Source organism: Corvus kubaryi, unplaced genomic scaffold (assembly GCF_017639235.1).
Source record: "Corvus kubaryi isolate FWS band 111438036 unplaced genomic scaffold, C.kubaryi_AGA036_p1.0 split1-37374, whole genome shotgun sequence".
NCBI classification, from domain to species: Eukaryota; Metazoa; Chordata; class Aves; order Passeriformes; family Corvidae; genus Corvus; species Corvus kubaryi.
Window position 1 is genome coordinate 849,470 of NW_024582079.1, and position 20,412 is coordinate 869,881.

The 20,412-nt window shown below is 42.3% G+C and overlaps 1 protein-coding gene across 5 annotated transcripts; it reads left to right on the top strand.

Annotated features, from left to right (window-relative positions):
• The first annotated feature begins 4,196 nt into the window (after window positions 1-4,196).
• Window positions 4,197-19,386, top strand: LOC121657852 (RUN and FYVE domain-containing protein 1). 5 transcript variants are annotated; one of them, XM_042013998.1, is made up of 18 exons: window positions 4,197-4,483; window positions 9,182-9,355; window positions 9,673-9,790; window positions 10,450-10,551; window positions 10,882-11,005; window positions 11,412-11,470; window positions 12,193-12,258; window positions 12,855-12,924; window positions 13,386-13,487; window positions 13,929-14,045; window positions 14,369-14,536; window positions 15,299-15,396; window positions 15,838-15,957; window positions 16,747-16,876; window positions 17,276-17,370; window positions 17,806-17,854; window positions 18,018-18,095; window positions 18,655-19,386. In XM_042013998.1, the coding sequence occupies exons 1-18, from the start codon at window positions 4,216-4,218 to the stop codon at window positions 18,796-18,798; spliced, it is 2,082 nt and encodes a 693-aa protein (XP_041869932.1). In that variant the 5' UTR covers window positions 4,197-4,215; the 3' UTR covers window positions 18,799-19,386. The 5 variants fall into 5 exon arrangements, with proteins under 5 accessions (XP_041869932.1, XP_041869934.1, XP_041869937.1 ...); XM_042014000.1 differs by having other exon boundaries at window positions 4,453-4,541; XM_042013999.1 differs by lacking the exon at window positions 4,197-4,483 and adding an exon at window positions 8,350-8,454.
• The last annotated feature ends 1,026 nt before the right edge of the window (window positions 19,387-20,412 follow it).

Genomic DNA, 20,412 nt, shown 5'->3' on the forward strand with positions numbered 1-20,412 from the left:
CCAAGCAACTTCCCCCCCACAGGTCTCTATTAGCACGGCCTCTATCACAGAGCAGCTTCAGAGGTCGCTTGTTTCTTTTCTTTTTCTTGGGAGCTCTCCGGTATTTTCTCAGGTGGCTGCACAACGTGGTGTTCGCTGGGCGTTAGAGGCTTCTCTGTGAATGAAGTGGTGCCATAGTGTCACCTACTGGGAAGTTCTGCCTCTGCCTCTTTTTACAGAGCCAACAAACGTTAAATGACTAAAAGGAAAATTGGTGTGTTTGTTTTTTACCTTCTTTCTGATACTCCACATTCTAGTCCTCGATACTCCGATTAGAAGATATTTTTTTTTCTAAAATCCAGGCAGTAGTTCAGAGTAGAACAATAAATACACGGGACTTTTCTTCAGACTGTCATTCAACATACATCTGGTGGGTATTTGGTCTTACTGGCTGATTTCAACTTATACTGAGTGAGTTGCTGGTCTTTTGATTCCATGCCAACATCTCAAAGCAAGTTTCTCTTCCGTATTTTACTGTCTTTTCCTTTATTTACTACAATGACACACATTTCCAGCTATAAATATTTCCATGTCCTCTTAGGGACTCTAACGGTTTTAGAAAGGAGTTTCAAACAGATGATTCTGTCAGCACCAATGAGTTTTTGCAAGGATGGCACTAGCTGGTGCAGTGGGATCAGGGAGCATAAAGCTGTGGGTTTAAATTTTTTTTTTAAATATTTGACTCAATACAGCTGCAATGACACAACTGGAATTTTTGTTTTTCTTTAAATCACTTTTTAATTAGAAGTGATAGGAAAGTATCTTAAGTAATTAGCTGCACTAGAAGTAGAACAACAGCTAAAACTGTCATCTCTAATTACTTAATCACTGTTATAATGGAGGAATTTATTCTTGGCTTTGGAAAGTGTTGAAGGTCTGGGGTTTTTTTGATGATGTCCTAAAGGAAACATGTTATCATTTCCTAATACTGTTTTTCCTCAAGTGGCACTCAACCCAGTACCCACAGGGAAGAATGATTTAGTGGTTTGAGGAATGGGGAGGGAGAGAAGAGTACAAGGAACTGCTTATTGCTATTTGATGCCACTGCAATTACTGGGAGGTGACTCTGGATGGCTGCTCGGTGTCCATGCACAGCTTCTTGCCTCCTGCTTGCACAAAGTGGTGGCTCAGGACTTGTGGACGCAGCTCTACTCAGCAACCACTGAATTCTTCTCCACAAATACTGTGATTTGTATTGCTCTGTAGAACTTCTATAATATGCTGTCAAACACATAACACACCAGGGTTTGGGGGTTTTTATGTTATTCCCAACTACAGCCACACTTGGTATTTATTCCTACCAGCCTTTTAAAGGTCAAAAACTCAACTAGATCATTTGTAATATAATCTGTTTTGCTGACTGAAAAAGTTATAGAAATGCAAAGTATTAATAACAGCTAATCACAAAAGTTTACCCTTTAGCACACAGTGGCATTTTGCTGTTTTTAAATATTTATATGTATGATTAACTCGAAATGTTAAATGGCAAAAAAAGTTCCTTAAAACATTGTTCCAAAAAAGCAATAAATATGAGATAAAGAGGAATTAACCAAAGAAACAGTCTTGCTAAGTATCATTGAATAAGTATTAAGTTTCTCCTATTCTGAAATTATCTTCCATTCTGCTAACCACACTTTTGTATTAAATGTACAACTTCCTGATTAAAATAGGAATTCTTTCAGAATAATCTTTTTCTATACTTTGAATTCACTATTTTTTTAGGTATTTCAGAAGTGAATTTTTATCCTGTCACATAAGAGTACAGAGAAGAGGGAGGAACAGTAAAACCAAACAAGGCCATGCAAGATCTGCATGAAAAAAGAACTGAACCTTCCTTATCTCAGCTTCATAATGGTATTTTTTCTTTAGAAGCACCTTGATTTCTAGGGTTAGGAAAAGCAAAACATAGTAAGTGGGTCACTTAGTCCTCTGACTAACTTTTCGATGAGCCCTAACTATTTTAAGTATTTTTGTGATTACACAGAACTGACGTTTATGACAGACCTAAACTAATCACAAAATGGGCTTTCAAAAGAAAATATTGCTCATCTTCACCTGAGTAGCAAGAGCTGGACCAGTGGTCTGCAAAAAGAAAACAGTGGTGAACTATCATCATCTGCAGAAGACAAAAGTAAGCCCAATCTCAAAGCTAAAAGCAAGTAGTGTTATTCATGCATAGTGCCCCTCTTTGATAAATCAGTGAACCAAAACCAAAGTTACGTCACTTATGGTTTTGAGTTTTTTAATTTTTTTATTTAATGTGCTTAAAGTTGTATTCTGTAGTAACTTCACCCTCCTTGGCTGCCCCAAATGACTCCTTAGGAAATTGTACTCTGTAAGCAAAACAAATCTCTTTAACTTAGGGCTCCCTTGCAATGTCACAAGACTTCTTGCTTGCTTTAAAATAAAAAGTGTGAGGACAGAGGGCATTTAAAGCAATCAGTGGCTGATTAAGTAATTTTGACCAAATAGTAGTAAGGGAAGCAGAATTAAATCATGTGTAGCAAAAGTTTTAGCACATTTATTATGCACAGTATAAACTTTCCTCATCAGACATCTGAAATAAAATGATCAAATGTTTCTTTAATAATAACATAAGAAAATATAATCACAGACTATGTGATAGCTTCATATTTTTACAAAATAGCTCATTGTGAGGCTGTAAAGAGAAGTCTGGGGCATCATTATCTTAAGGGAGCAACATAATGAGGTAAAGAGGAGCCTTGGTTAACTCTTATTTTCTCAGCCACAAAACTTTTTATGCCCTATTCCTCAGATGCATTGGAATAAAACCTATTATTTTAATGCTTAGAATTCTGCTTCTAGCCAAGACTACCTTCTCCGCCCTGACTCTGATACTGGGTAGTTAATGAAAGGCAGAAAATCGCTATCAAGTCTTACTCCAGTCAAGAGGTATATTCATATATTCAACTGCAAGATAACAACCTGCAGAGCTGAGCTGTTCCTTTCCAAACAGCCCAATACTGTTGGAGTCCACAAGATGGAGCAGAACTTATCTCTAGCAGCCTTTAGCAGAAGTAGCTTAAAGCCTATACTTAGCTTATCTGAATCATGCATGAATAAGAGGCTGCTGATCTCTGAATTCTCAACAAAAATACAAGAGCTTCCGTGTCCTTTGTGTAACACAAGTTGTTAAATTCTCAGTGTCTAAGAAGCCAAGAAGACAGAATCAATCACAAAGTAGCTTATATTAGGAAAAAAATAAGATATAGACCTGAAGATTTATATTGCTGCAACACTAAGCAAATTGACTTTCAACTCTCCTATCTCTCCTATTCTCGCCTCCTTGTCCTATTTCTTAACAAAAAAACCAAACAAACAAACAAACGAAAAAAAAACCACACAACCCACCACAAAACCCAAAAGATTTTCCCCTGTATAGCACAAAAAGCTCATATGCAGCATCTAAAGCCTCGTGACTAACGAGTGACAAATCTCAAGCACATGCAGTTGCTGGATGGAAAAACAATTAACAAGCCATACATCAGTAGGCTACATCAATATTTGCGGCACACAGCAAGATCAAATTTTCATACTGGGGTAGTTTCAGTTCCCCGTCATGATAGGTCTTTCTACCAAACACAGCCCATATACATTAACGAAGTGGCTTTACTGAGTAGCTGTGTTTCCATGTCAGTGACGAGGACAAGCCCTTTTCACAGCAGTGCACCTGTCATACCAATCCTCCACTTCAAGTTACAACGACTTGAATCACAGGCAGAGTAATAGAGATCTTTTAAAGCTGTCACAACTTAACTGTGTAAATCTAAGATGTCAAAACACATGAATTTTTTTATTGAAAATTATGTCTGGGGACACAGATAGCAGTAAAAACCCGTGCTTTTTGTTACTTTCCTAACTTGTTCAAAGGTAAACTCTTCCTTCATCTTTCACGCCCTTTAACGCTGAACACCAAGCGAAGTGCTCAGTCCAGGGCGGGCCTGCCTTGCAGCCCTGCCTTTGTGTGCAGCTGCTTCACGCTGCCTCCGGGACATGCCCTGGTTCCCGGGACCTGCTCGGGTTTCAGCACCTGCCCCGGTTCCTGCCCGGCTCCAGCACCAGCCCCCATTTCCCGATGCCCTCCCGGTTCCCACCCCTCACCCGGGGCGGCGGCGGCTTCCTCGCCCCTGGCCGCGGTCATGTGACCTGTCCAAGATGGCTGCCGGGGAGCGCCGCGCCGCGCCCGCCGCGGGAAAGGAGGAAGACTTTGAGGTTATTGACAAAAAACAGCTCCCTGACGCGGCCGAGCTGAGGAACGAGGAGAAGGCGAAACCGGAGGAGGCGAGGTGGTCTGCTCCGATCTTGTCGCTGGCCAAGAAAGCCTCGGAAAACTTGGCGCTGAGCTATGGAAGCGCCCTGAAGTCCGCATCCCTGGTGGGATTGGTGTCCAAGTCCGGCAGCAGTGACAGCCCGGCAAAGACAAGTACGGCTCCGCTTCTTTAGTAAACTCGCTTTTGTGGTGCGCAAATGAGTTCGCTCCCGTAAGTGCTGCTGGGTCGTGTCAGTGGTGCATGGGTGTTACTTTGAATTTCTTTTTATAGGATGCTGCAGTTTTGTATTGAAGTAAAATTAAACAAGCGACACAGATGTAGAACTTCAGAAATGCATTATAACCAGAAGAAACCTAAACTCTTCTATTTGGAGAAATTTGCTTTTGTTTTATTTGCTGCCTTTTCTCCTTCTCCTTAAAGCTCCCCTCACCATCAGCCTGGCTGCACTGAGGGATCCCTCAAAATTCCATATCCTCCCTCATGTGCTGCAGGTTCCGGGAAGGAATTTGCTGTAACTTTCCTATCAGAGACTAGACAAGCAAACTAAAATACAGATTTGTTATAAGTTACTTTTTAACTATACTAAAAATGCCTTCAGTTTAACCACGACTTGCTTTGTTCAACATTGGCATTTGTGGATCTAGCAGCCCTACAGATTTGTGGAACAGGTCTCTTAGAACTGAACTAAAAGGGCTTTACTTGAATCATATGGAAAATAAATCTCAGTAATTTTCATAAAGAGGAAAAAAAACCCAAAACCATTCAAATGCAGCAGAAATTGGGCCTGAAGCCTTGTACTCCAGAGTCTCAGACTGGTGCTTAATTGTTCTGGAGCACTGGAGCTCAGCTTTGCTCTGTTTGGTGCTGACCTTTTTGATTTTAATGGTACTGAGTATTCAAAGGGAAGTTCCATGGGGCTGAGTTGGGACAGCATGGGGAAATGTTACTGCTGATGGACTTCATTTTCTGTAAAAATTCCTCAGTGTTGCATAGTCAGAGTTGAAGATTAATTGTCCTGAAAAAATAGACTCTTTTCTTTTCCTGCATCTCAAAGTCTCACACCAAACTTCTCGCAGGTTTGTTTCCTCGGTGCTCATCTTGGCGCACCTGGGATCTAACCTGACAAAGTGCAGAATATCCCATTTTCTCTGTTTGCATTTGGAATAATGCTGTGAATAGATGTCATTCAAAAGAGTATACAGCATTTGCCAGGGAATAAAATATTCTCTTACTTGAAATGAAGCTACTACACTTAATGGAACTTTTACCATAATCTTTCAGCTTCTTCCTTGTAAATTAAGGGAACACACCACCACCTCCAAAATTGTTCAAAGGATTCGGATAATATGTTGATGAGTTTTATGGAAAATTCTGTATGAAAAATCTGTTAATAATTTTATATGAAATGTGAACAGGCACTAAGGCACCTGTTCTACCTGTTCAATATTATTTACCTTTGACCAAGCACTATAAATTCAATTTAAAGCAGGTATTTTTAAGAAATAAGCCAAGGCCTGCAAGGCCACTTGTGGAAAGCTTGGAGCTTGTTCCCTGCTGTCATCTTTTTCCAGAGATTGTATACTCTACCTGCTACTTCAGATCTATTGATCACATGTTCTAAACACATAAACCCCATTCTAAAACCAGTGTCTTCCACTGAGGAAATTGTGTCCTGCCTTGCAGAGAGGCCAGAAGCTTCAAATCTAAAGAAAACAAATCAAGAAAGACTTGCAGTTCCAAAGACCAAGGGATGGAGAACTGTGAGCTTTCCTTTGTGCTTCAGTGTTTTCTGACTTCAAAGTGTGCTGAATAATTACAGTAAACAAGGCATGTGGCTTCAAAAAGATGTTGAAACAAATCTCTTGAGTTGAATAAGATACAAAACGGTGTGACTGCATTCTTAAAGATTGCAGCATCATGTCTGTGATCTTTTGCACTGGCATAACCTGGTTCCTAATCTTTGATGCTTGGCTTTGGTAGTGTGTCTAACACCTGTTTATTTTGCGTGTACCAACCTGCACAGTTTTGCAAAAGATGTGCTTGACTGTGTAAATTTGCAACAGTCTAAAAAATATTGTTCAAGTAATTATTTAGCTTAATGCAAACCCATATTAAGACCCTTCTTAGTTTAAAATTGTGTTCATAAAGAGCATTTCATTCATGGTATTTTATTTTTTTAAGTCTTGTGGGTAATACGTGTATCTTGAGCAAGGCATAGAGGGAAAGTATTCCTGGTAAGTAAAAATTCAAATTCAAAAAACCATCAAAATGGTTAGCAATGCCTTGAACCACCCCAGAAAACTCACTCATTTTCTGTTTGTGCAGATTTTTTTCCTGTTCCTAATGTGTACCCTGACAATATTGAGATCAAAATTCTAAATATTACGGTGCTTTTAATCCTGAGCCTCATGTCAACACATTATATGCAGTTTTGAGGTATCCACTGGCTGTAGACAATATACAGTATACTCTTTATATATACATATGTATATATAGAGTATACTGTATATTGATTATACACTAGATATACTATTGTATATAGTGTGTATAATATATATACAATGAACTATACAGTAGCCTGCAGAGATTACAGCATTTTGTGTGTATTGTAGATATTAAGGTCAGTTAGATTAGAATGACTCTGTTTTCCATCTTCTGACACAAGGAGGAGTTTTGCTCATTTTTAACCCTAAATTAGCATTGTGTGCACAAAAAGAAAGGTAAAATTAATGCCAGAGACTTTTGCATGATCTTAAAAACGGTGTTAATCATCTTGAGTGTGACTGACACAGGGCTGGGGCTTCTGCCACTGCTGTTGCTGCAGAGTGTGGCCATGTGTGACCCACAGGTGGCAGCAAGACTGTCCTACTGAAACAGCAGTGGCTTAAAACGTGATTTTGGTGGCCACTGGGCTGTGGTTGGCAGTTCCTGTCAGAGCGTATAGGTGCCTTAAGGAGCAAGGGGGCTGGTCCCGGTCTTGGTCCCACTCCTTCTGTTGCCCCAAAACAAGTTCTTTCACTTGGTCTGCAGGAGGCCAATCCATGCGGAGAGTGGAGGGGTTTGATTTATTTACAGTTTTGTACAGAAAAGGGGACTGGGTGGTAAATCCACAAAGCCAGTATGACTACCAAAACTTTTCACTATTTTAGCAAACAAAGGTATTAATGTTCATTGGCTACAAATTCCTAGGTTCTTTTATTAATTTCTATTCTATCTTCTATTGGCCAATGATATCCTCGCTTCTCATGCTCATTAGTCCACATGCTCAGTCTACCTATTCTTTTGGGTCGGTGGGTTTCTTGGGGTCGGTGGTCACAGTCTGCCCCTGCCAGAATTACCTTCTACCCAGTCGGAGCAGATTGAGCACAGTTGCTGAAATGGCTTTATGAGTTTCTTCCTTATCTCGGAGGTTCTGCCAAATGTCATAAAATCATAGAATATGCTGTGTTGGAAGGGACCCACCAGGATCATTCAGTCCAACTCCTAGACCTTTACAGGACCATCCCCAAGAGTCACACCATGTGTCTGAAAGTGTTGTACAAATGCTTCTTGAGCTCTCTCAGGCTTGGTGCTGTGACCATTTCCATGAGGAGCCCATTCCAGTGTCCCACCACCCTCTGGCTGAAGAACCTTCTCCAGATCGCAACCTAAACCTCCCCTGACTCAGCTTCAGGCCGTCCTTGCGGCGCATGAATTCTGCATCCTTTGAGTCCACTACCAGTGCTAACATCCTTTCCTTAACCTCCCCTAGGTCTGAGGTCACTAAAGCATGTCCAGCCCTAAACCTTAACAAGGCAATTCTACCGACAAGTGATTCGCCCTTGTAATACCTAGGCGGCACTTACAGCTTGCTCGTTAGCTGATATTTCACGGGTTAAATCACCCTTCCTGTTGCTTAGGCTTGAAATTGTACAAAGATCGAAGAACATCCTTTCTTAAGTAAATCTGTACATACTCCACATTTTGCAACACGCCCCGGCCGGGCCGAGCCCGCCCCGCGCCCCTCACACTGCTCTAAGATGGCGGCCGGCCCGCCCCCGCCGCGCGCGCTGTCGCCGTGGTAACGCGGCGGGCCGGGGTCCCTCAGCCCCGCGGGTCCCCCCGGCCCGGCCCCGCCGCTCAGGTAGGGACCCCGCGGGCCGGGGGCTGCGGCCGCGCTCCCCCGGGGGCTGGGCGCGGCACTGCGGGGGGGTTTACCCGGCTCGCCCCCGCCGCAGGATGGAGGCCCAGCGGGGGCACCGCGGCGAGGGGTGTCTAAAAGCTGCGCAGCGTCTCCGTGCAGATTCTCCCCAGGTACCTGGAAATGGGGAGGCCACACCTCGAGTGCTGTGACCAGTTCGGGGCCCCTCAATGCAGGAACGACATTGAGGGGCTGGAGCGGGCCCAGAGAACGGCAACAGAGCTGAGGAAGGGTCTGGAGCACAAGTCCTATAAGGAGCGGCTGAGGGAGCTGGGGATGTTTAGTCTGGAGAAAAAGAGGCTCAGGGGTGACCTTATCACTCTCCACAAGTCCCTGACAGGAGGCTTTAGCCAGATGGGGGTCGGTCTCTTCTCCCAGGCAAACAGTGATAAGAAGAGAGGATATAATCTTAAACTGCAGCAGGGGAGGTTTAGGTTGGACATTAGGAAGTATTTCTTCACAGAAAGGGTTGTTACACATTGGAATGGGCTGCCCAGGGAGGTGGTAGAGTCACAGTCCCTGGAGCTGTTTGAAGAAACACTGGTCTGGTACTCAGTGGCCTGGCCTACTTTGATCATACATTGGACTCAATGATCTCAAAGGTCTTTTCCAACCTAATTGCTTCTGTGATTGTAAAGCAGCTTTCCTTTCCCCACCCGTGTGCCTCCAGATACACGGTGTCACACCATGGAGGAGCGTGCCAACCTCATGAACATGATGAAGCTCAGCATCAAAATCCTCATCCAGTCAGCCCTGAGCCTGGGCCGGACCTTGGACTCCGACTTCCCACCGCTGCAGCAGTTCTTCGTGGTGCTGGAGCACTGTCTCAAGCACGGGCTCAAAGGTGGGCACTGGCTGCCAGGCTGAGGAGAGGCACGTCAAGGAGTCTCTGTCATGTCCTGATGTGGCCCCAGCTTGACTTCTGAATGACATTATTCTATAAACATACAGTGCTAATTAGTATTACAGATACAACTATGTGGTTACCCTTATAAACCCTGTATTTTGTGCCTCCTAAACTGTCTAAGTGTTTTTAATGCCCCCTTTCCACAGACACTTTATAAGCTGGTAAGACAAGGTGACAAAGTAAAATTTATCTAAAATTCTGGAATTGGAAGCCTGTCATTTTTCCTCACAAATGTCTCTGTATGCTCCCTTTAGTGAAGAAGACATTTATTGGACAGAATAAATCGTTTTTTGGTCCTTTGGAGCTAGTGGAAAAACTTTGTCCTGAAGCATCAGATATAGCAACTAGTGTTAAAAATCTGCCAGAGTTGAAGTAAGTTAATTGTTGGGGATGATGCATTTTGTTTATGTGGCTGGGAAAAGGAATCCTTCGTGTAGTCTCTTGGCTTCCTTTAACGAGCTCTTGTTACCAAAGAAAAAAAAATAGGGCATGTAGGAGGCATTGACTTCTCCAAGAGATGAGGAGGATATCTCAAAATAATTCAGAGTTTCTGACTCAAACAATGCTGTCAGATTGAAAACAGCATTTGGAAACTTTTATAACCTTGCTAAAAGTAACTAAAGTCTTCACAGGTATTTTTTTCTTCTTCTTTTCCCCACTTTCATGATTTTATGTCATTTTGTGCATGTGCTGGTAGTATTTGGTTTGAGTAATTCAGGATGGTTGAAGTAGACTTGATTTTAGTGCTAGGATGTATCAAAGGTTGGGTTATGGTGCTAATAGACAATATATATGGTTTTTCAAATTAGGAAGATTTTACAATATACTTTCCCTGAAGAAAGGAATATACTTAAATGCTCTTGTGTTCTGGAGACAACAGTTCATTTCCCCAGAGATTTGTTGTTGTTGTTGTTGTTGTTTTTAGTAAATAATGTCCTTCCCCTCACTTTGTAAAGTGAGAATTTTGAATTGCACAAATCTAGTTAATAAAACACCTTGATTTTACCGAAACATGCAACTTTTCATTTTAGGACTGCTGTGGGCAGAGGGAGGGCTTGGCTGTATCTAGCACTCATGCAGAAGAAATTGGCAGATTATCTCAAAGTACTCCTGGACCATAAACATCTGTTAAGGTAACAGCACAGACATGTATTCCTGAATTCCATTGTATTCCTGAATCCCTGACACCTCCTGTGGCTCCAGGGAGAGTCATTAATTGACCGGTTTAAGCTTGTTCTTGCAGCCTGCAGAGGAGCAAGTGGTTAATTATTTTTGCAGTGAATCTACAGAGGAACTTGCAGAGTATTTTCTGAGAGAGTTCTAAATCTTCTGCTTTATTCAATGAATTAGTGAGAGCTCAGCTGAGTTTTGTAAAGGCTGCATTATGGTTCATATGATTTCAGTGATGGAAGTGCCATTATAATTGTTTGATGTGCAGTGATGCCTTATACTATTTCTTCCAGTGAATTTTATGAACCTGATGCATTGATGATGGAGGAGGAAGGAGCTGTTATTGTGGGTCTGCTGGTTGGACTGAATGTTATTGATGCAAACCTCTGCTTGAAAGGAGAAGACTTGGATTCCCAGGTGAAGATTAAAGCTTAAATAGGATCAGTTGGTATAAGATTCTAGTAGAATTAAGTACATCTATAAATACTTTATTGAGATGGCTCCAGATTTCTTTCCAGCATGGCCTGTGTTGGAGCTTCTTGGGTTTCCCTCAGTGACTCAGAAGTATGTAAGTCCCAGTTTATGGAAGTACTGTCAAAACTAATAACTGCCAGGAAACTGGTCACACATAATATGGTTACTTTGATGCTTTTATGACAAATACTAGCTTGCATATTTGCATCAGCTGAGAAGAATATAGGTATTATTTGTCTCCCTAAATCTAAACCTCAGATTTTTATCATTTTCCAAATATACAATAATGCCTGCTTCTTTGTGTAATTGCACTGTGAAGGCGTGTTAATATCTTAAATATATTTTTCAGGTTGGAGTTATTGATTTTTCCTTGTACCTTAAGGAAACTCAGGACAGTGATGGCAAACAGTATGTATGGTGAATTAATAATTCTAAATCATTACAGTTTTTGTAGAACAAACCTGTCAGACAGTCTGTGGGAGGATGGGAGTGCTGGAGATCTCAAACTATTAATCATCCAAAAAGGAAAACCCAAACCATATTTTGTTACCTAAACAATTCAGAGACTGAATTTGTGGTAGTTTTAACAACAGTTTGGAGAGTTTGAGTCTTGAGCTGGGACCAAATTAAAAGTACACAAAATATTAGATTGTGCTTTTATTTGGTTTTAGAAGAGATGATTTGCAAGTCACCCATTGCTAACTCACTGCTTTGTTTCTAAGCACAGTTTCAGAAACCCTGTCAACTAAGTAGCTGTCTTTGAGGGAGACATCAGTTATGGGGGGGAAAAATGTAATTTTAAGTGAAATATTAGATTTGAGACTGCAGTTAGCAGCACTGGGTCAGGTCTTCTAAGGTCTTCTAAGACGTGTAGCAAATGAAGGGATCTTCATATTTTATGTGTTTCTGTCACTTCAGAGCACTTCAATGTGGAGCTGCTGAGAAGCAGCCAAGGAGCTGCTTCGCCTTCCTGGTACTTCTGATCCAGCTCAGACACAAGTATTTTTATAAGGAAAGGATATAAGATTTTAGCTCTGTTTGCAGGTCTGTGCTGAAAGCCCTAGTACAAAATAGCACTTTAGAATGAAGGAGTTTATTCTCAATCAATAAATTCTCACTTTTGTAACTAGAGATGGAGGGATTACAGCTGTCCTTGACCAGAAGCATTATGTGGAAGAACTGAACCGACATCTAAGGTGGGATTTTCATCTATTCTCATATACAAAGAGTTGTCCTGTTTAGCCTTTCCAGCATGACTTTGAATGTCTCTGCTGTCAGTCTTGTAGATTTTGGGTTGATATTGAAATGCCTTTTCTGATTATTTCCCAAAAATCTTCGTTTCATTTTGTAGTCTTACTCTTCTGCGGGCACATGCAATGCAGAAAGCAAGTGTGTGTAATAGTTTACTTTTTTGAGACTGATTAACAGAATATTTCGGAGCTATTTTTTTCAAGAGAAACTATTACAAGTGCATCTGGAAATTCATTCCTTGGAGAAAGAGTCTTCCCCCATAGGTTGCTCAGTGGGAGGAGCAGATCTCCCTTACCCTCTTGAGCAGGAGGGGTGTTAAGACTGCGAAAGCTGAGACAGAACAGGGCTGCCAGCAGAAGGGCATGGTCCTCTCAGTGCTTAAGAGGGACAATTGTTCTTCCTCAGGACCTTTTCCCAGCTCACCAAAGTACTTCGTAGTTAACAAATGCAAGACTGTAAAAATACTGTTGGAGGATAGGAGTAAAAGTTAAACATTGACACTTCATTTATTGTTTTTATGCATCTCTCTTCTTTGCTGCAGTTGCACAGTTGCAGATCTCCAGAACAAAATAGACTGTTTAGAAAAGACCAATTCAAAACTCCAGGAAGAGGTTTGTGTCTGGTGTGTTAAATATTCCTCACAGCTCTTTTCCATCAGAGACAAAACTCCCTAAGACTGTACCTTACACCTAAAATATTTGAGTAGATACTGGTGAGATGTGGGGACTGGATGGACTGGCATGGGTTGGCATGGGTTGGTATGGCTCCTAGTTCATACCACAGATCCAGGGTGGGTATTAGCCTTTTACACTACAGTGTGTTTCTTTGCTCAGTTAATATTTAAAAATAATTGATGAGGATGTGAAGCAGAAGATGGTGAACAAATACTGGTGGGCATATTAATTTTGGCTGACAGTGGGTACAGCTGCAGAAGGGTCAGGCAGCTCCTGGGGAGAACAAAAGGGGAAGTGAGCAGAGAGCTGCTGCAAAGACTGAGCTACTGACTTTAGAATTGCTCCAGATGCTGCATGATTTCACAGTGATTAGATACAGATCTATTCTCTTCATACAGCTCGCAGCAGCTACTGACCGAATTGGATCCCTTCAGGAGGAGCAGCAGCAGCTAAAACAACAGAATGAATTAATTCGTGAGCGGAGTGAAAAAAGTGTAGAGGTGGGACACCTATTTAGAGATGATGAGGATCCTTAAAATAAGTGATCTCTTTTGATCAGCTGTAGGGAGTTCTCCCAAACCTGCTGTGAACTGGAACGCTTAGCACACTTGAACATGTTGCTATGCAGGTCACTGGGTTTGGGTGTTGTATGCTCAGGCATTAGATTTTACTGTTCTTTACTACACACCCAAAAATACACTTGCAGAAGGAAGAACAAATTCAAAGTATTAGAAGTAGTAAAGTAAAAAGTATAAAATATTAATGTATTTTTATCATTACTGTATCTTTGAAATTTCAGCTTATTAATGTTTGCCATGTCATTGATTGTAAAACAGTAGGATTTTACTTGAAATAGCACATTGAAATACTCCTATTACACACAAGAATTAAAGGGATACTTTAAGTACTTTGTGATCTTATGTAGCTGATGTTTCTTGTAGGTAACAAAAGAGGATACAAAAGTAGAACTGGATACTTACAAGCAGTCACGACAGGGTCTTGATGAAATGTACAGTGATGTTTGGAAGCAGTTGAAAGAAGAAAAAAAGATCAGGCTGGTAAGGAAACTTAACTATAGAAGTGAAGTGAAAGACACGGGATTCAGCCTACTGTAACATTACAAATACGAGATGACAGCTGTGCACCTTTTGCAGCTGTTTGGAATTCATTGAGCAATTGCAAGCAAGATGCTGGGCATTGGTTGTTAATAGTGTCTGTAAGGTACTGGGAATTGGGGCTTTTGGAGTATTGGAAATAACAGGTCTCTTTTTAAGAAACCACTGGCATTATTACAGCAAAGACACAGTTTGTGTATGGGATTATCTGGGTTTTATCCCTGACATATGGCTACGTAGCAGTAACTAGGAAATCTCTTTGTAAGGAACTAGAGAAAGAGTTGGAGCTACAAATTGGAATGAAAACAGAAATGGAAATTGCCATGAAACTTCTGGAAAAAGATACTCATGAAAAACAAGACACTTTAGTTGCACTTCGCCAACAGTTAGAAGAAGTGAAGGCCATTAACTTGCAGATGTTTCACAAATCTCAGGTGTGTACAGGGGGCTGGGGATGGTTTTTGTGGGGTTTCTCATTTGGGTGGGTTGTGGTTTTACATCTTCTTTTCAACTGGATGAAACTGTATGGTAGGCATTTCTACAAGGATGTAGAGTAGTGGAGTAGTAGTAGTAATGGAGTAGTAGTGCTCACACAAAATATACACGGCTTGTTTCCATTAATGAAATAAAACTTTAACTAGCTTCTCCGTGCATGAAGTAAGAGTTCAGCAAGCCTTCCTTTCCCACACCTGGTGCCAGAATTCCAGAGGGGATTTCTCTCCATTTTTATGGCCTATTTCCCGATGCCTGTTCAGACTTTACCCAGGTCTTTGCCTCCTTCCCAGACACTTGCAAGACAACAATCAGTGAAACCCCAGTGCTGAGGTGTGCCTTTACTTTTGAAAGCAGTATTTATTTGGGGTTATTTTTTTGCTTCGTGGTTCCATGCCAACTGAGTGCAGTTGTTACATTCAAATCATCATTGGTATTCTTACCCTGTCAATTTAATCTGATCTTATTTCTTCAAGCATTTTCTGAAGAGAACATTCTGGCTTGTAGCTGATTTCTTAGGTCAAAACTTAGTTAAGGTGGTTTGGGTTTTTCCGAGGTTGTAACAAAACAATTGGAGCAATGTCTGCTCTGGCATTATCAGCATTTTGTTTGCACATTCCAGTCAGACCCAGGCATGGCCTTTAGCAAGCTGAACATTCTTTTTCTGGTGGCAGACTTTAAACACTGTTCACTATTTCCTACAGAATGCAGAGTGTTCGTTACAACAGAAAACAGAAGCAATATCCTCTTTTGAAGGAAAAACAAATGAGATGATGTCCTCTATGAAACAAATGGAAGAGAGGTAATAATTGCAAGATCAGAAAGTCAACGCTGAAGTCAGTAGAAAGTTTCCAGTATAAACCTTTATAGGATGACCTTCCATATGCCCTATAGCCATTTGGGCCTGTGTGCCAGCACGAGCTTTTTCACTTTCTGCTCTTCATCCCTCTGTGCTTGCTGTTCTTTCTTCCCAAACATGCCCATAACTGACCCACTGGAAAACCATAGTTCTTTCCATAAGCAGGCTGTTGAAAAACATGTTCACTTCACTTCAAGAACAGGTGTGACTTTGGTTTTGGGGTTTTTTCAGAAACAACTGCTTTCAAAAGTCTTTTTTTTTCTCCACTAGCATTTTCAGTTCAAGCTTTTACAAAGATCTCTGTGGTAACTCTAAAAGAAGAGGGTGAGAGGGTGCAGGAAAGGAGTGAACTAGAAACAGATGTCCGTGTTCCTTCCTGTGTAGGCTGCAGCAGGCGGAGAAGGCCAGGCAGGCAGCAGAGGAACGGTGCAATAAGATGAAGCAGGAGCTGGCTGGGAGGCTCAACTCATGTCGGCAGCAGATGGCCCAGCTGGACAGCAAATGGTATTTAATCTGAGCAGGTGTTTTCCTTCCCTTTGCCATTTCTTTAAGAAGTGTTTTCTCCTCATTTTATGTTCAGGTCTAAGGAGGGGTAGGTTTGAAATTTTGTTGGCTTCAGCACTGACAGACGTATGCAGGACCCAGGGAAGCACAGCACTTCTGTACAGTGCACAGTTAGCATCAGGATTTTGACATGTTTTTTCCAGAACATCCAAGTTAGAGCACAGAGTGGCTGCAAAAATCTGCCCATTCCAACTAGCAATGGAGCTTTCAATTGCTTTTTTAATAAATCAGGAGATAGGTATGGTCATGCTTGTAGGCTAAGCTTAGAACTGACTGTGATCCAAAGGGACTGGGATTTTTGAAGGGACTTGTGGGTGTGTTCTTAGGGAATGTTAATCCTCTAAAGATTTCTAATATCAATAGAAAAAGCTTCTTTCACTGTTCAGACTTCAGGGTAGGGTGTCCCTTTTAAACACAACAGTTTAAAACCAGGTAGTGAAATATTTACTCGTGGGGATTGGTTTCTTCGGGGGTCTTTTGGTTAGTTGTTTTTCTTCTAACCCTTTATTGCTGTTTGTTTTCTGTGACCTGAAAATGTTAACATATGTTAAATGTTAACAGTGTTAACATTTTTGATGTCTGCTGCCTGTTCTTTCCTTTCCCAGAACACCCCTCTAGTTTTTCCCTCTTTTGGACAAGATTTCTACTTCTTACACTGTTGCTATCCTTAAGTGCTATAGGATATTCTTCTGCTATAGGGTTTTTTTAGAATGAATTATTTTTAAACAGCTCAACTCTGGAAAAGGAGTTAAAATCTGAAAAAGAACAGAGACAAATTTTGCAAAAAGAACTGCACCAAGAGAAAGATGCAACCACTCTGCTTAAAACAGAATTGCAACAGATGGAAGGACTGAAAAAGGTATGCACAGTTTCAAGCATTCAGAAAAACTGAATGGGATTTATTTTTTAAGCATGAACATTCTTGTTAACCTGAAGAGGATTTGCTGCCATGCATGGAGCAGTTTCGGAGGACACTGTGTGCTCCTGTGTTGGCACAGGACTGCCATGTTCTAGCTATGTTCAAGGATGTTCAAAACCTGAAAATCTTCCTCTTTTTGGTAAATATGGTTAAATGATTCTATTGTTCGTGCAGAACCTGTGGGTAGTTCCCCCATGTAATTTTAAAAGTCAAGCCTTATAAATAGGGGGATTTGCAAAGGAGCTGATTCTCGTGAATTGCTTGAGTAGTTTGGGTTGACTGATGGAGGTTATAGGTCAAACAGTGCACAAAAACTTGATTTTGTGCTTGATTTTTTAGGAACTGAGAAAACTGCAAGATGAGAAGCAGCAGCTGAAGAAGGTCCGTGAGGAGCAGGAGCAAGCTCTTCAAGAAATGGGGCTTCATCTCAGCCAGTAAGTTCTAGGGAACAGAGCTCCTGTAAATGACATAAGCTGGAGTATCAGACTAATACCAAGAATTTTAAACCTCATCTGCTTATAAAAATGAATTGATGTGAGCATTCTAGGAGGCAATTACTATGTATGGGAAACTAAAGAGCCATGAAATGAAAGTGAGGGAGGATCTTGTCAGAGTGACCTGGCTGAGATGAAACATTAAAGGAAATGTTTAGTTCTTATAGTGAAACTGTGCTTTTCCTACATTCTTCTGCCTATACTGAAAAAGGGGCAGACCCTGAGTTGACAGTTTCCCAGTGATAGTGAGTGGTTCAGAGGGGTAAGAGGACTGAAGAATTGGGCTTTGGGTTCAGTGGCTGGACAGTGGAATGGCAGGGAAGACCAAACATAACTAAATTAAAAGTCATGCAGGGCACAATTTTTTTTTTCCAGATCGAAGCTGAAGATGGAAGACATTAAAGAAGTAAATAAAGCACTAAAGGTACTCCACATCTTATGGATATTTTGACTAAGCATATGAATTTCATTTAATACCTTCAAATTTCACCTGGTTATTCTGCTTTAAAAGGTAGTTTTGTAAAATACCAACAATGTTGGTAAAGTTTATTTGTATCTCCAGTGTGGGTTTCATTCCAATTTTCCAGGGTCATACGTGGCTGAAGGATGATGAAGCAACACACTGCAAGCAATGTAAAAAGGAATTCTCCATCTCGAGAAGGAAGGTGTGTTGTTCAGTGGATTATTTTCAATAATCCATGGAAAACAAAAGTGGTGCTGTTGCATACTTTGCTAGGAAAGACTGAACCTGTTCAGTTCTGAGTCTTGTTGGCATGATAAATACATAGGGAATAATTTGGCATTTACCACCCAAAAAAATATTACTGCCCCCTGCTTGGGTGCTCTTTTTGGTGGGGAGCTGCTGTGGCTGTGTTCAGGCTCCCTTCCCGGCTGAGCAGGTGCTGCTCAGTGCCCGGCCCCTCGGTGTGGGACAGCGCGGGGACCCGGCAGCCGCGGGGGCCGGACCGGGCGGGCTGCCCTGGGCGCGGGCCTGGCCGGGCCCGCTCGGGCTCCTGTTCCTGGCTTTCCCCGAGCCGGGGCGGGGGCAGCTCCTGACCGCGGAGGGAGGGCGGCTGCGCCTGGGATCGCACCCTGTGCTCGGCCCTGCGCGGGAGGAAGTGCTGCTGGGAGGGACTCGGTGGACTCGGACGCAGTTCCCGAGGCCTGACTTCTCTCTTCCTGATGCTGTTTGTAGGCAGCTGTGCTCATTCTCTGTTTTTGTAGCACCACTGCAGAAACTGCGGGGACATCTTCTGCAACACTTGTTCCAGTAACGAACTCGCGCTGCCATCGTACCCGAAACCCGTCCGTGTCTGTGATAATTGTCACACGTTACTGCTCCAGCAGTGCTCCTCTAACTCCTCCTAAGGCTCTCCCACCCTTGACAGAGCCACTTTAACATTGGAAAGTAGCCATTATTTTTTTAATTCTGAATTGCAGGTGTCTTCTGTGCAGCAGACTGGACTGGCTGGTCTGATAACTTCCACTGTAAGAGCAGTGTAAATTAATTTGTAGGGATTGTGCAAGCTAATGCTTCTCCAACTGGAATAATTAAGAAGCTTATATCAACTGTAATTTCCCCTAAAGTTCTATTTGAAACTAAGATTCATTTTTCTGATTTTTATAGATATTTGTATTAAAATTTGTATATGGCATTTCTACATTTATTTGATCCCTGTAGACATCACCGTCTCGCTGTATATGAACTTCATTTCTTTACCTTCACTGTAGGTGCTCCTGTGTGTTCCCTGACTTGTGTACAGTTTTGTATTTGCTCTAAGTTAGAGAGGAAAAGGTCAATTTATGAATTGTCTATAGAAAGAGCTTTATAACGAGTGTCAATGAATGTGCCTTCAGTTCACTGCGGAGTCAAAAACTGCACATTATACTTGTTCTGGAAGTCGCTGTGACCACAGTGCAGTAGTTACACAATAAAGTCTTTTGCAAAAACTGAAAGCAAGTGAAGTTCTAATTTTTAACACCTGTCAGTCACAGATCCTAGAGGAGAGTGTCCTTGTCATGTGCCATGCACATCCAGGGTTTAAGCTAGATACCAGAACATGTCTCAGACACCTGACCAACACTGTGGCATTCTCCTGGAAGGTGCTGGATGGAGCCACTGCTCTGCAGCTGCAACTGCTTTCACCCTGTTCCAGGAGAAAAAGAGAGCAATGACTCCAGCTTGCTGCATCCAGCCCCGGGACAGAGAAGAGCAGCTGCTGCCCCAGCCGTGTTTATGGGCACCTGCTTCCTGTTCTGCCAGGCCTGGGCTCGCCTGCAGCAGGGAGCCCAAAGCAGTTTGTGTTCCATGTGCCAGCACACAGGGCTGTCACCTCACACCAGGAGCAGGGTGAAGGCAGCACTGTCCCCAGGCTCCAACGCAGCTCTTTGACCAAGTGAGCTTCTCCCAAAGGCTCCATGTGCAACACTGCAAAGCCAGGGGTGATGCCCACTCTGCCCTGAGGCTGCTCAGATCTCCCCAGCTCTAATAGAGGCGCAGCAAGGCCACGAGGCGATTGAACTGGGCTCAGTCAGCATTTCCCTCAGGAAGCCGGTTGCTTTCATGGCAGACAGCATTCCACCCTTAGAGCTCCCCTAGTAGAGAAGAGGAGGACATTTCTGTCACTGTAGAAAGGGGCCTCAGGTTCCCAACCCTTCAGGAAAAACGGTTCAGTACCAAGGGCAAATAAAAGTACTACAGGCACTGTACAGAAGCAGATTCCATTATTGTTTCAGGGGAAGGTGCAGTGCTCAAAAAATTGTAACTAAGTTGCTTACAAAACCACATCTTTAAGCAGGATGTTTGACAAGTTGCATTTATTGAAACATGGGTTGCAGTAAGCTGCCGCGTCCACTGATGCCTACAGGAAAGTACAGCATCACCTCGCACCCCCCCCAGCAGTTTCAGGGCCCAGACCCCTGCCCAGGGCACAGCCATGCAGTGCTTTGAACCAACGCACACTGGGCACCCCCAGCAGTGGG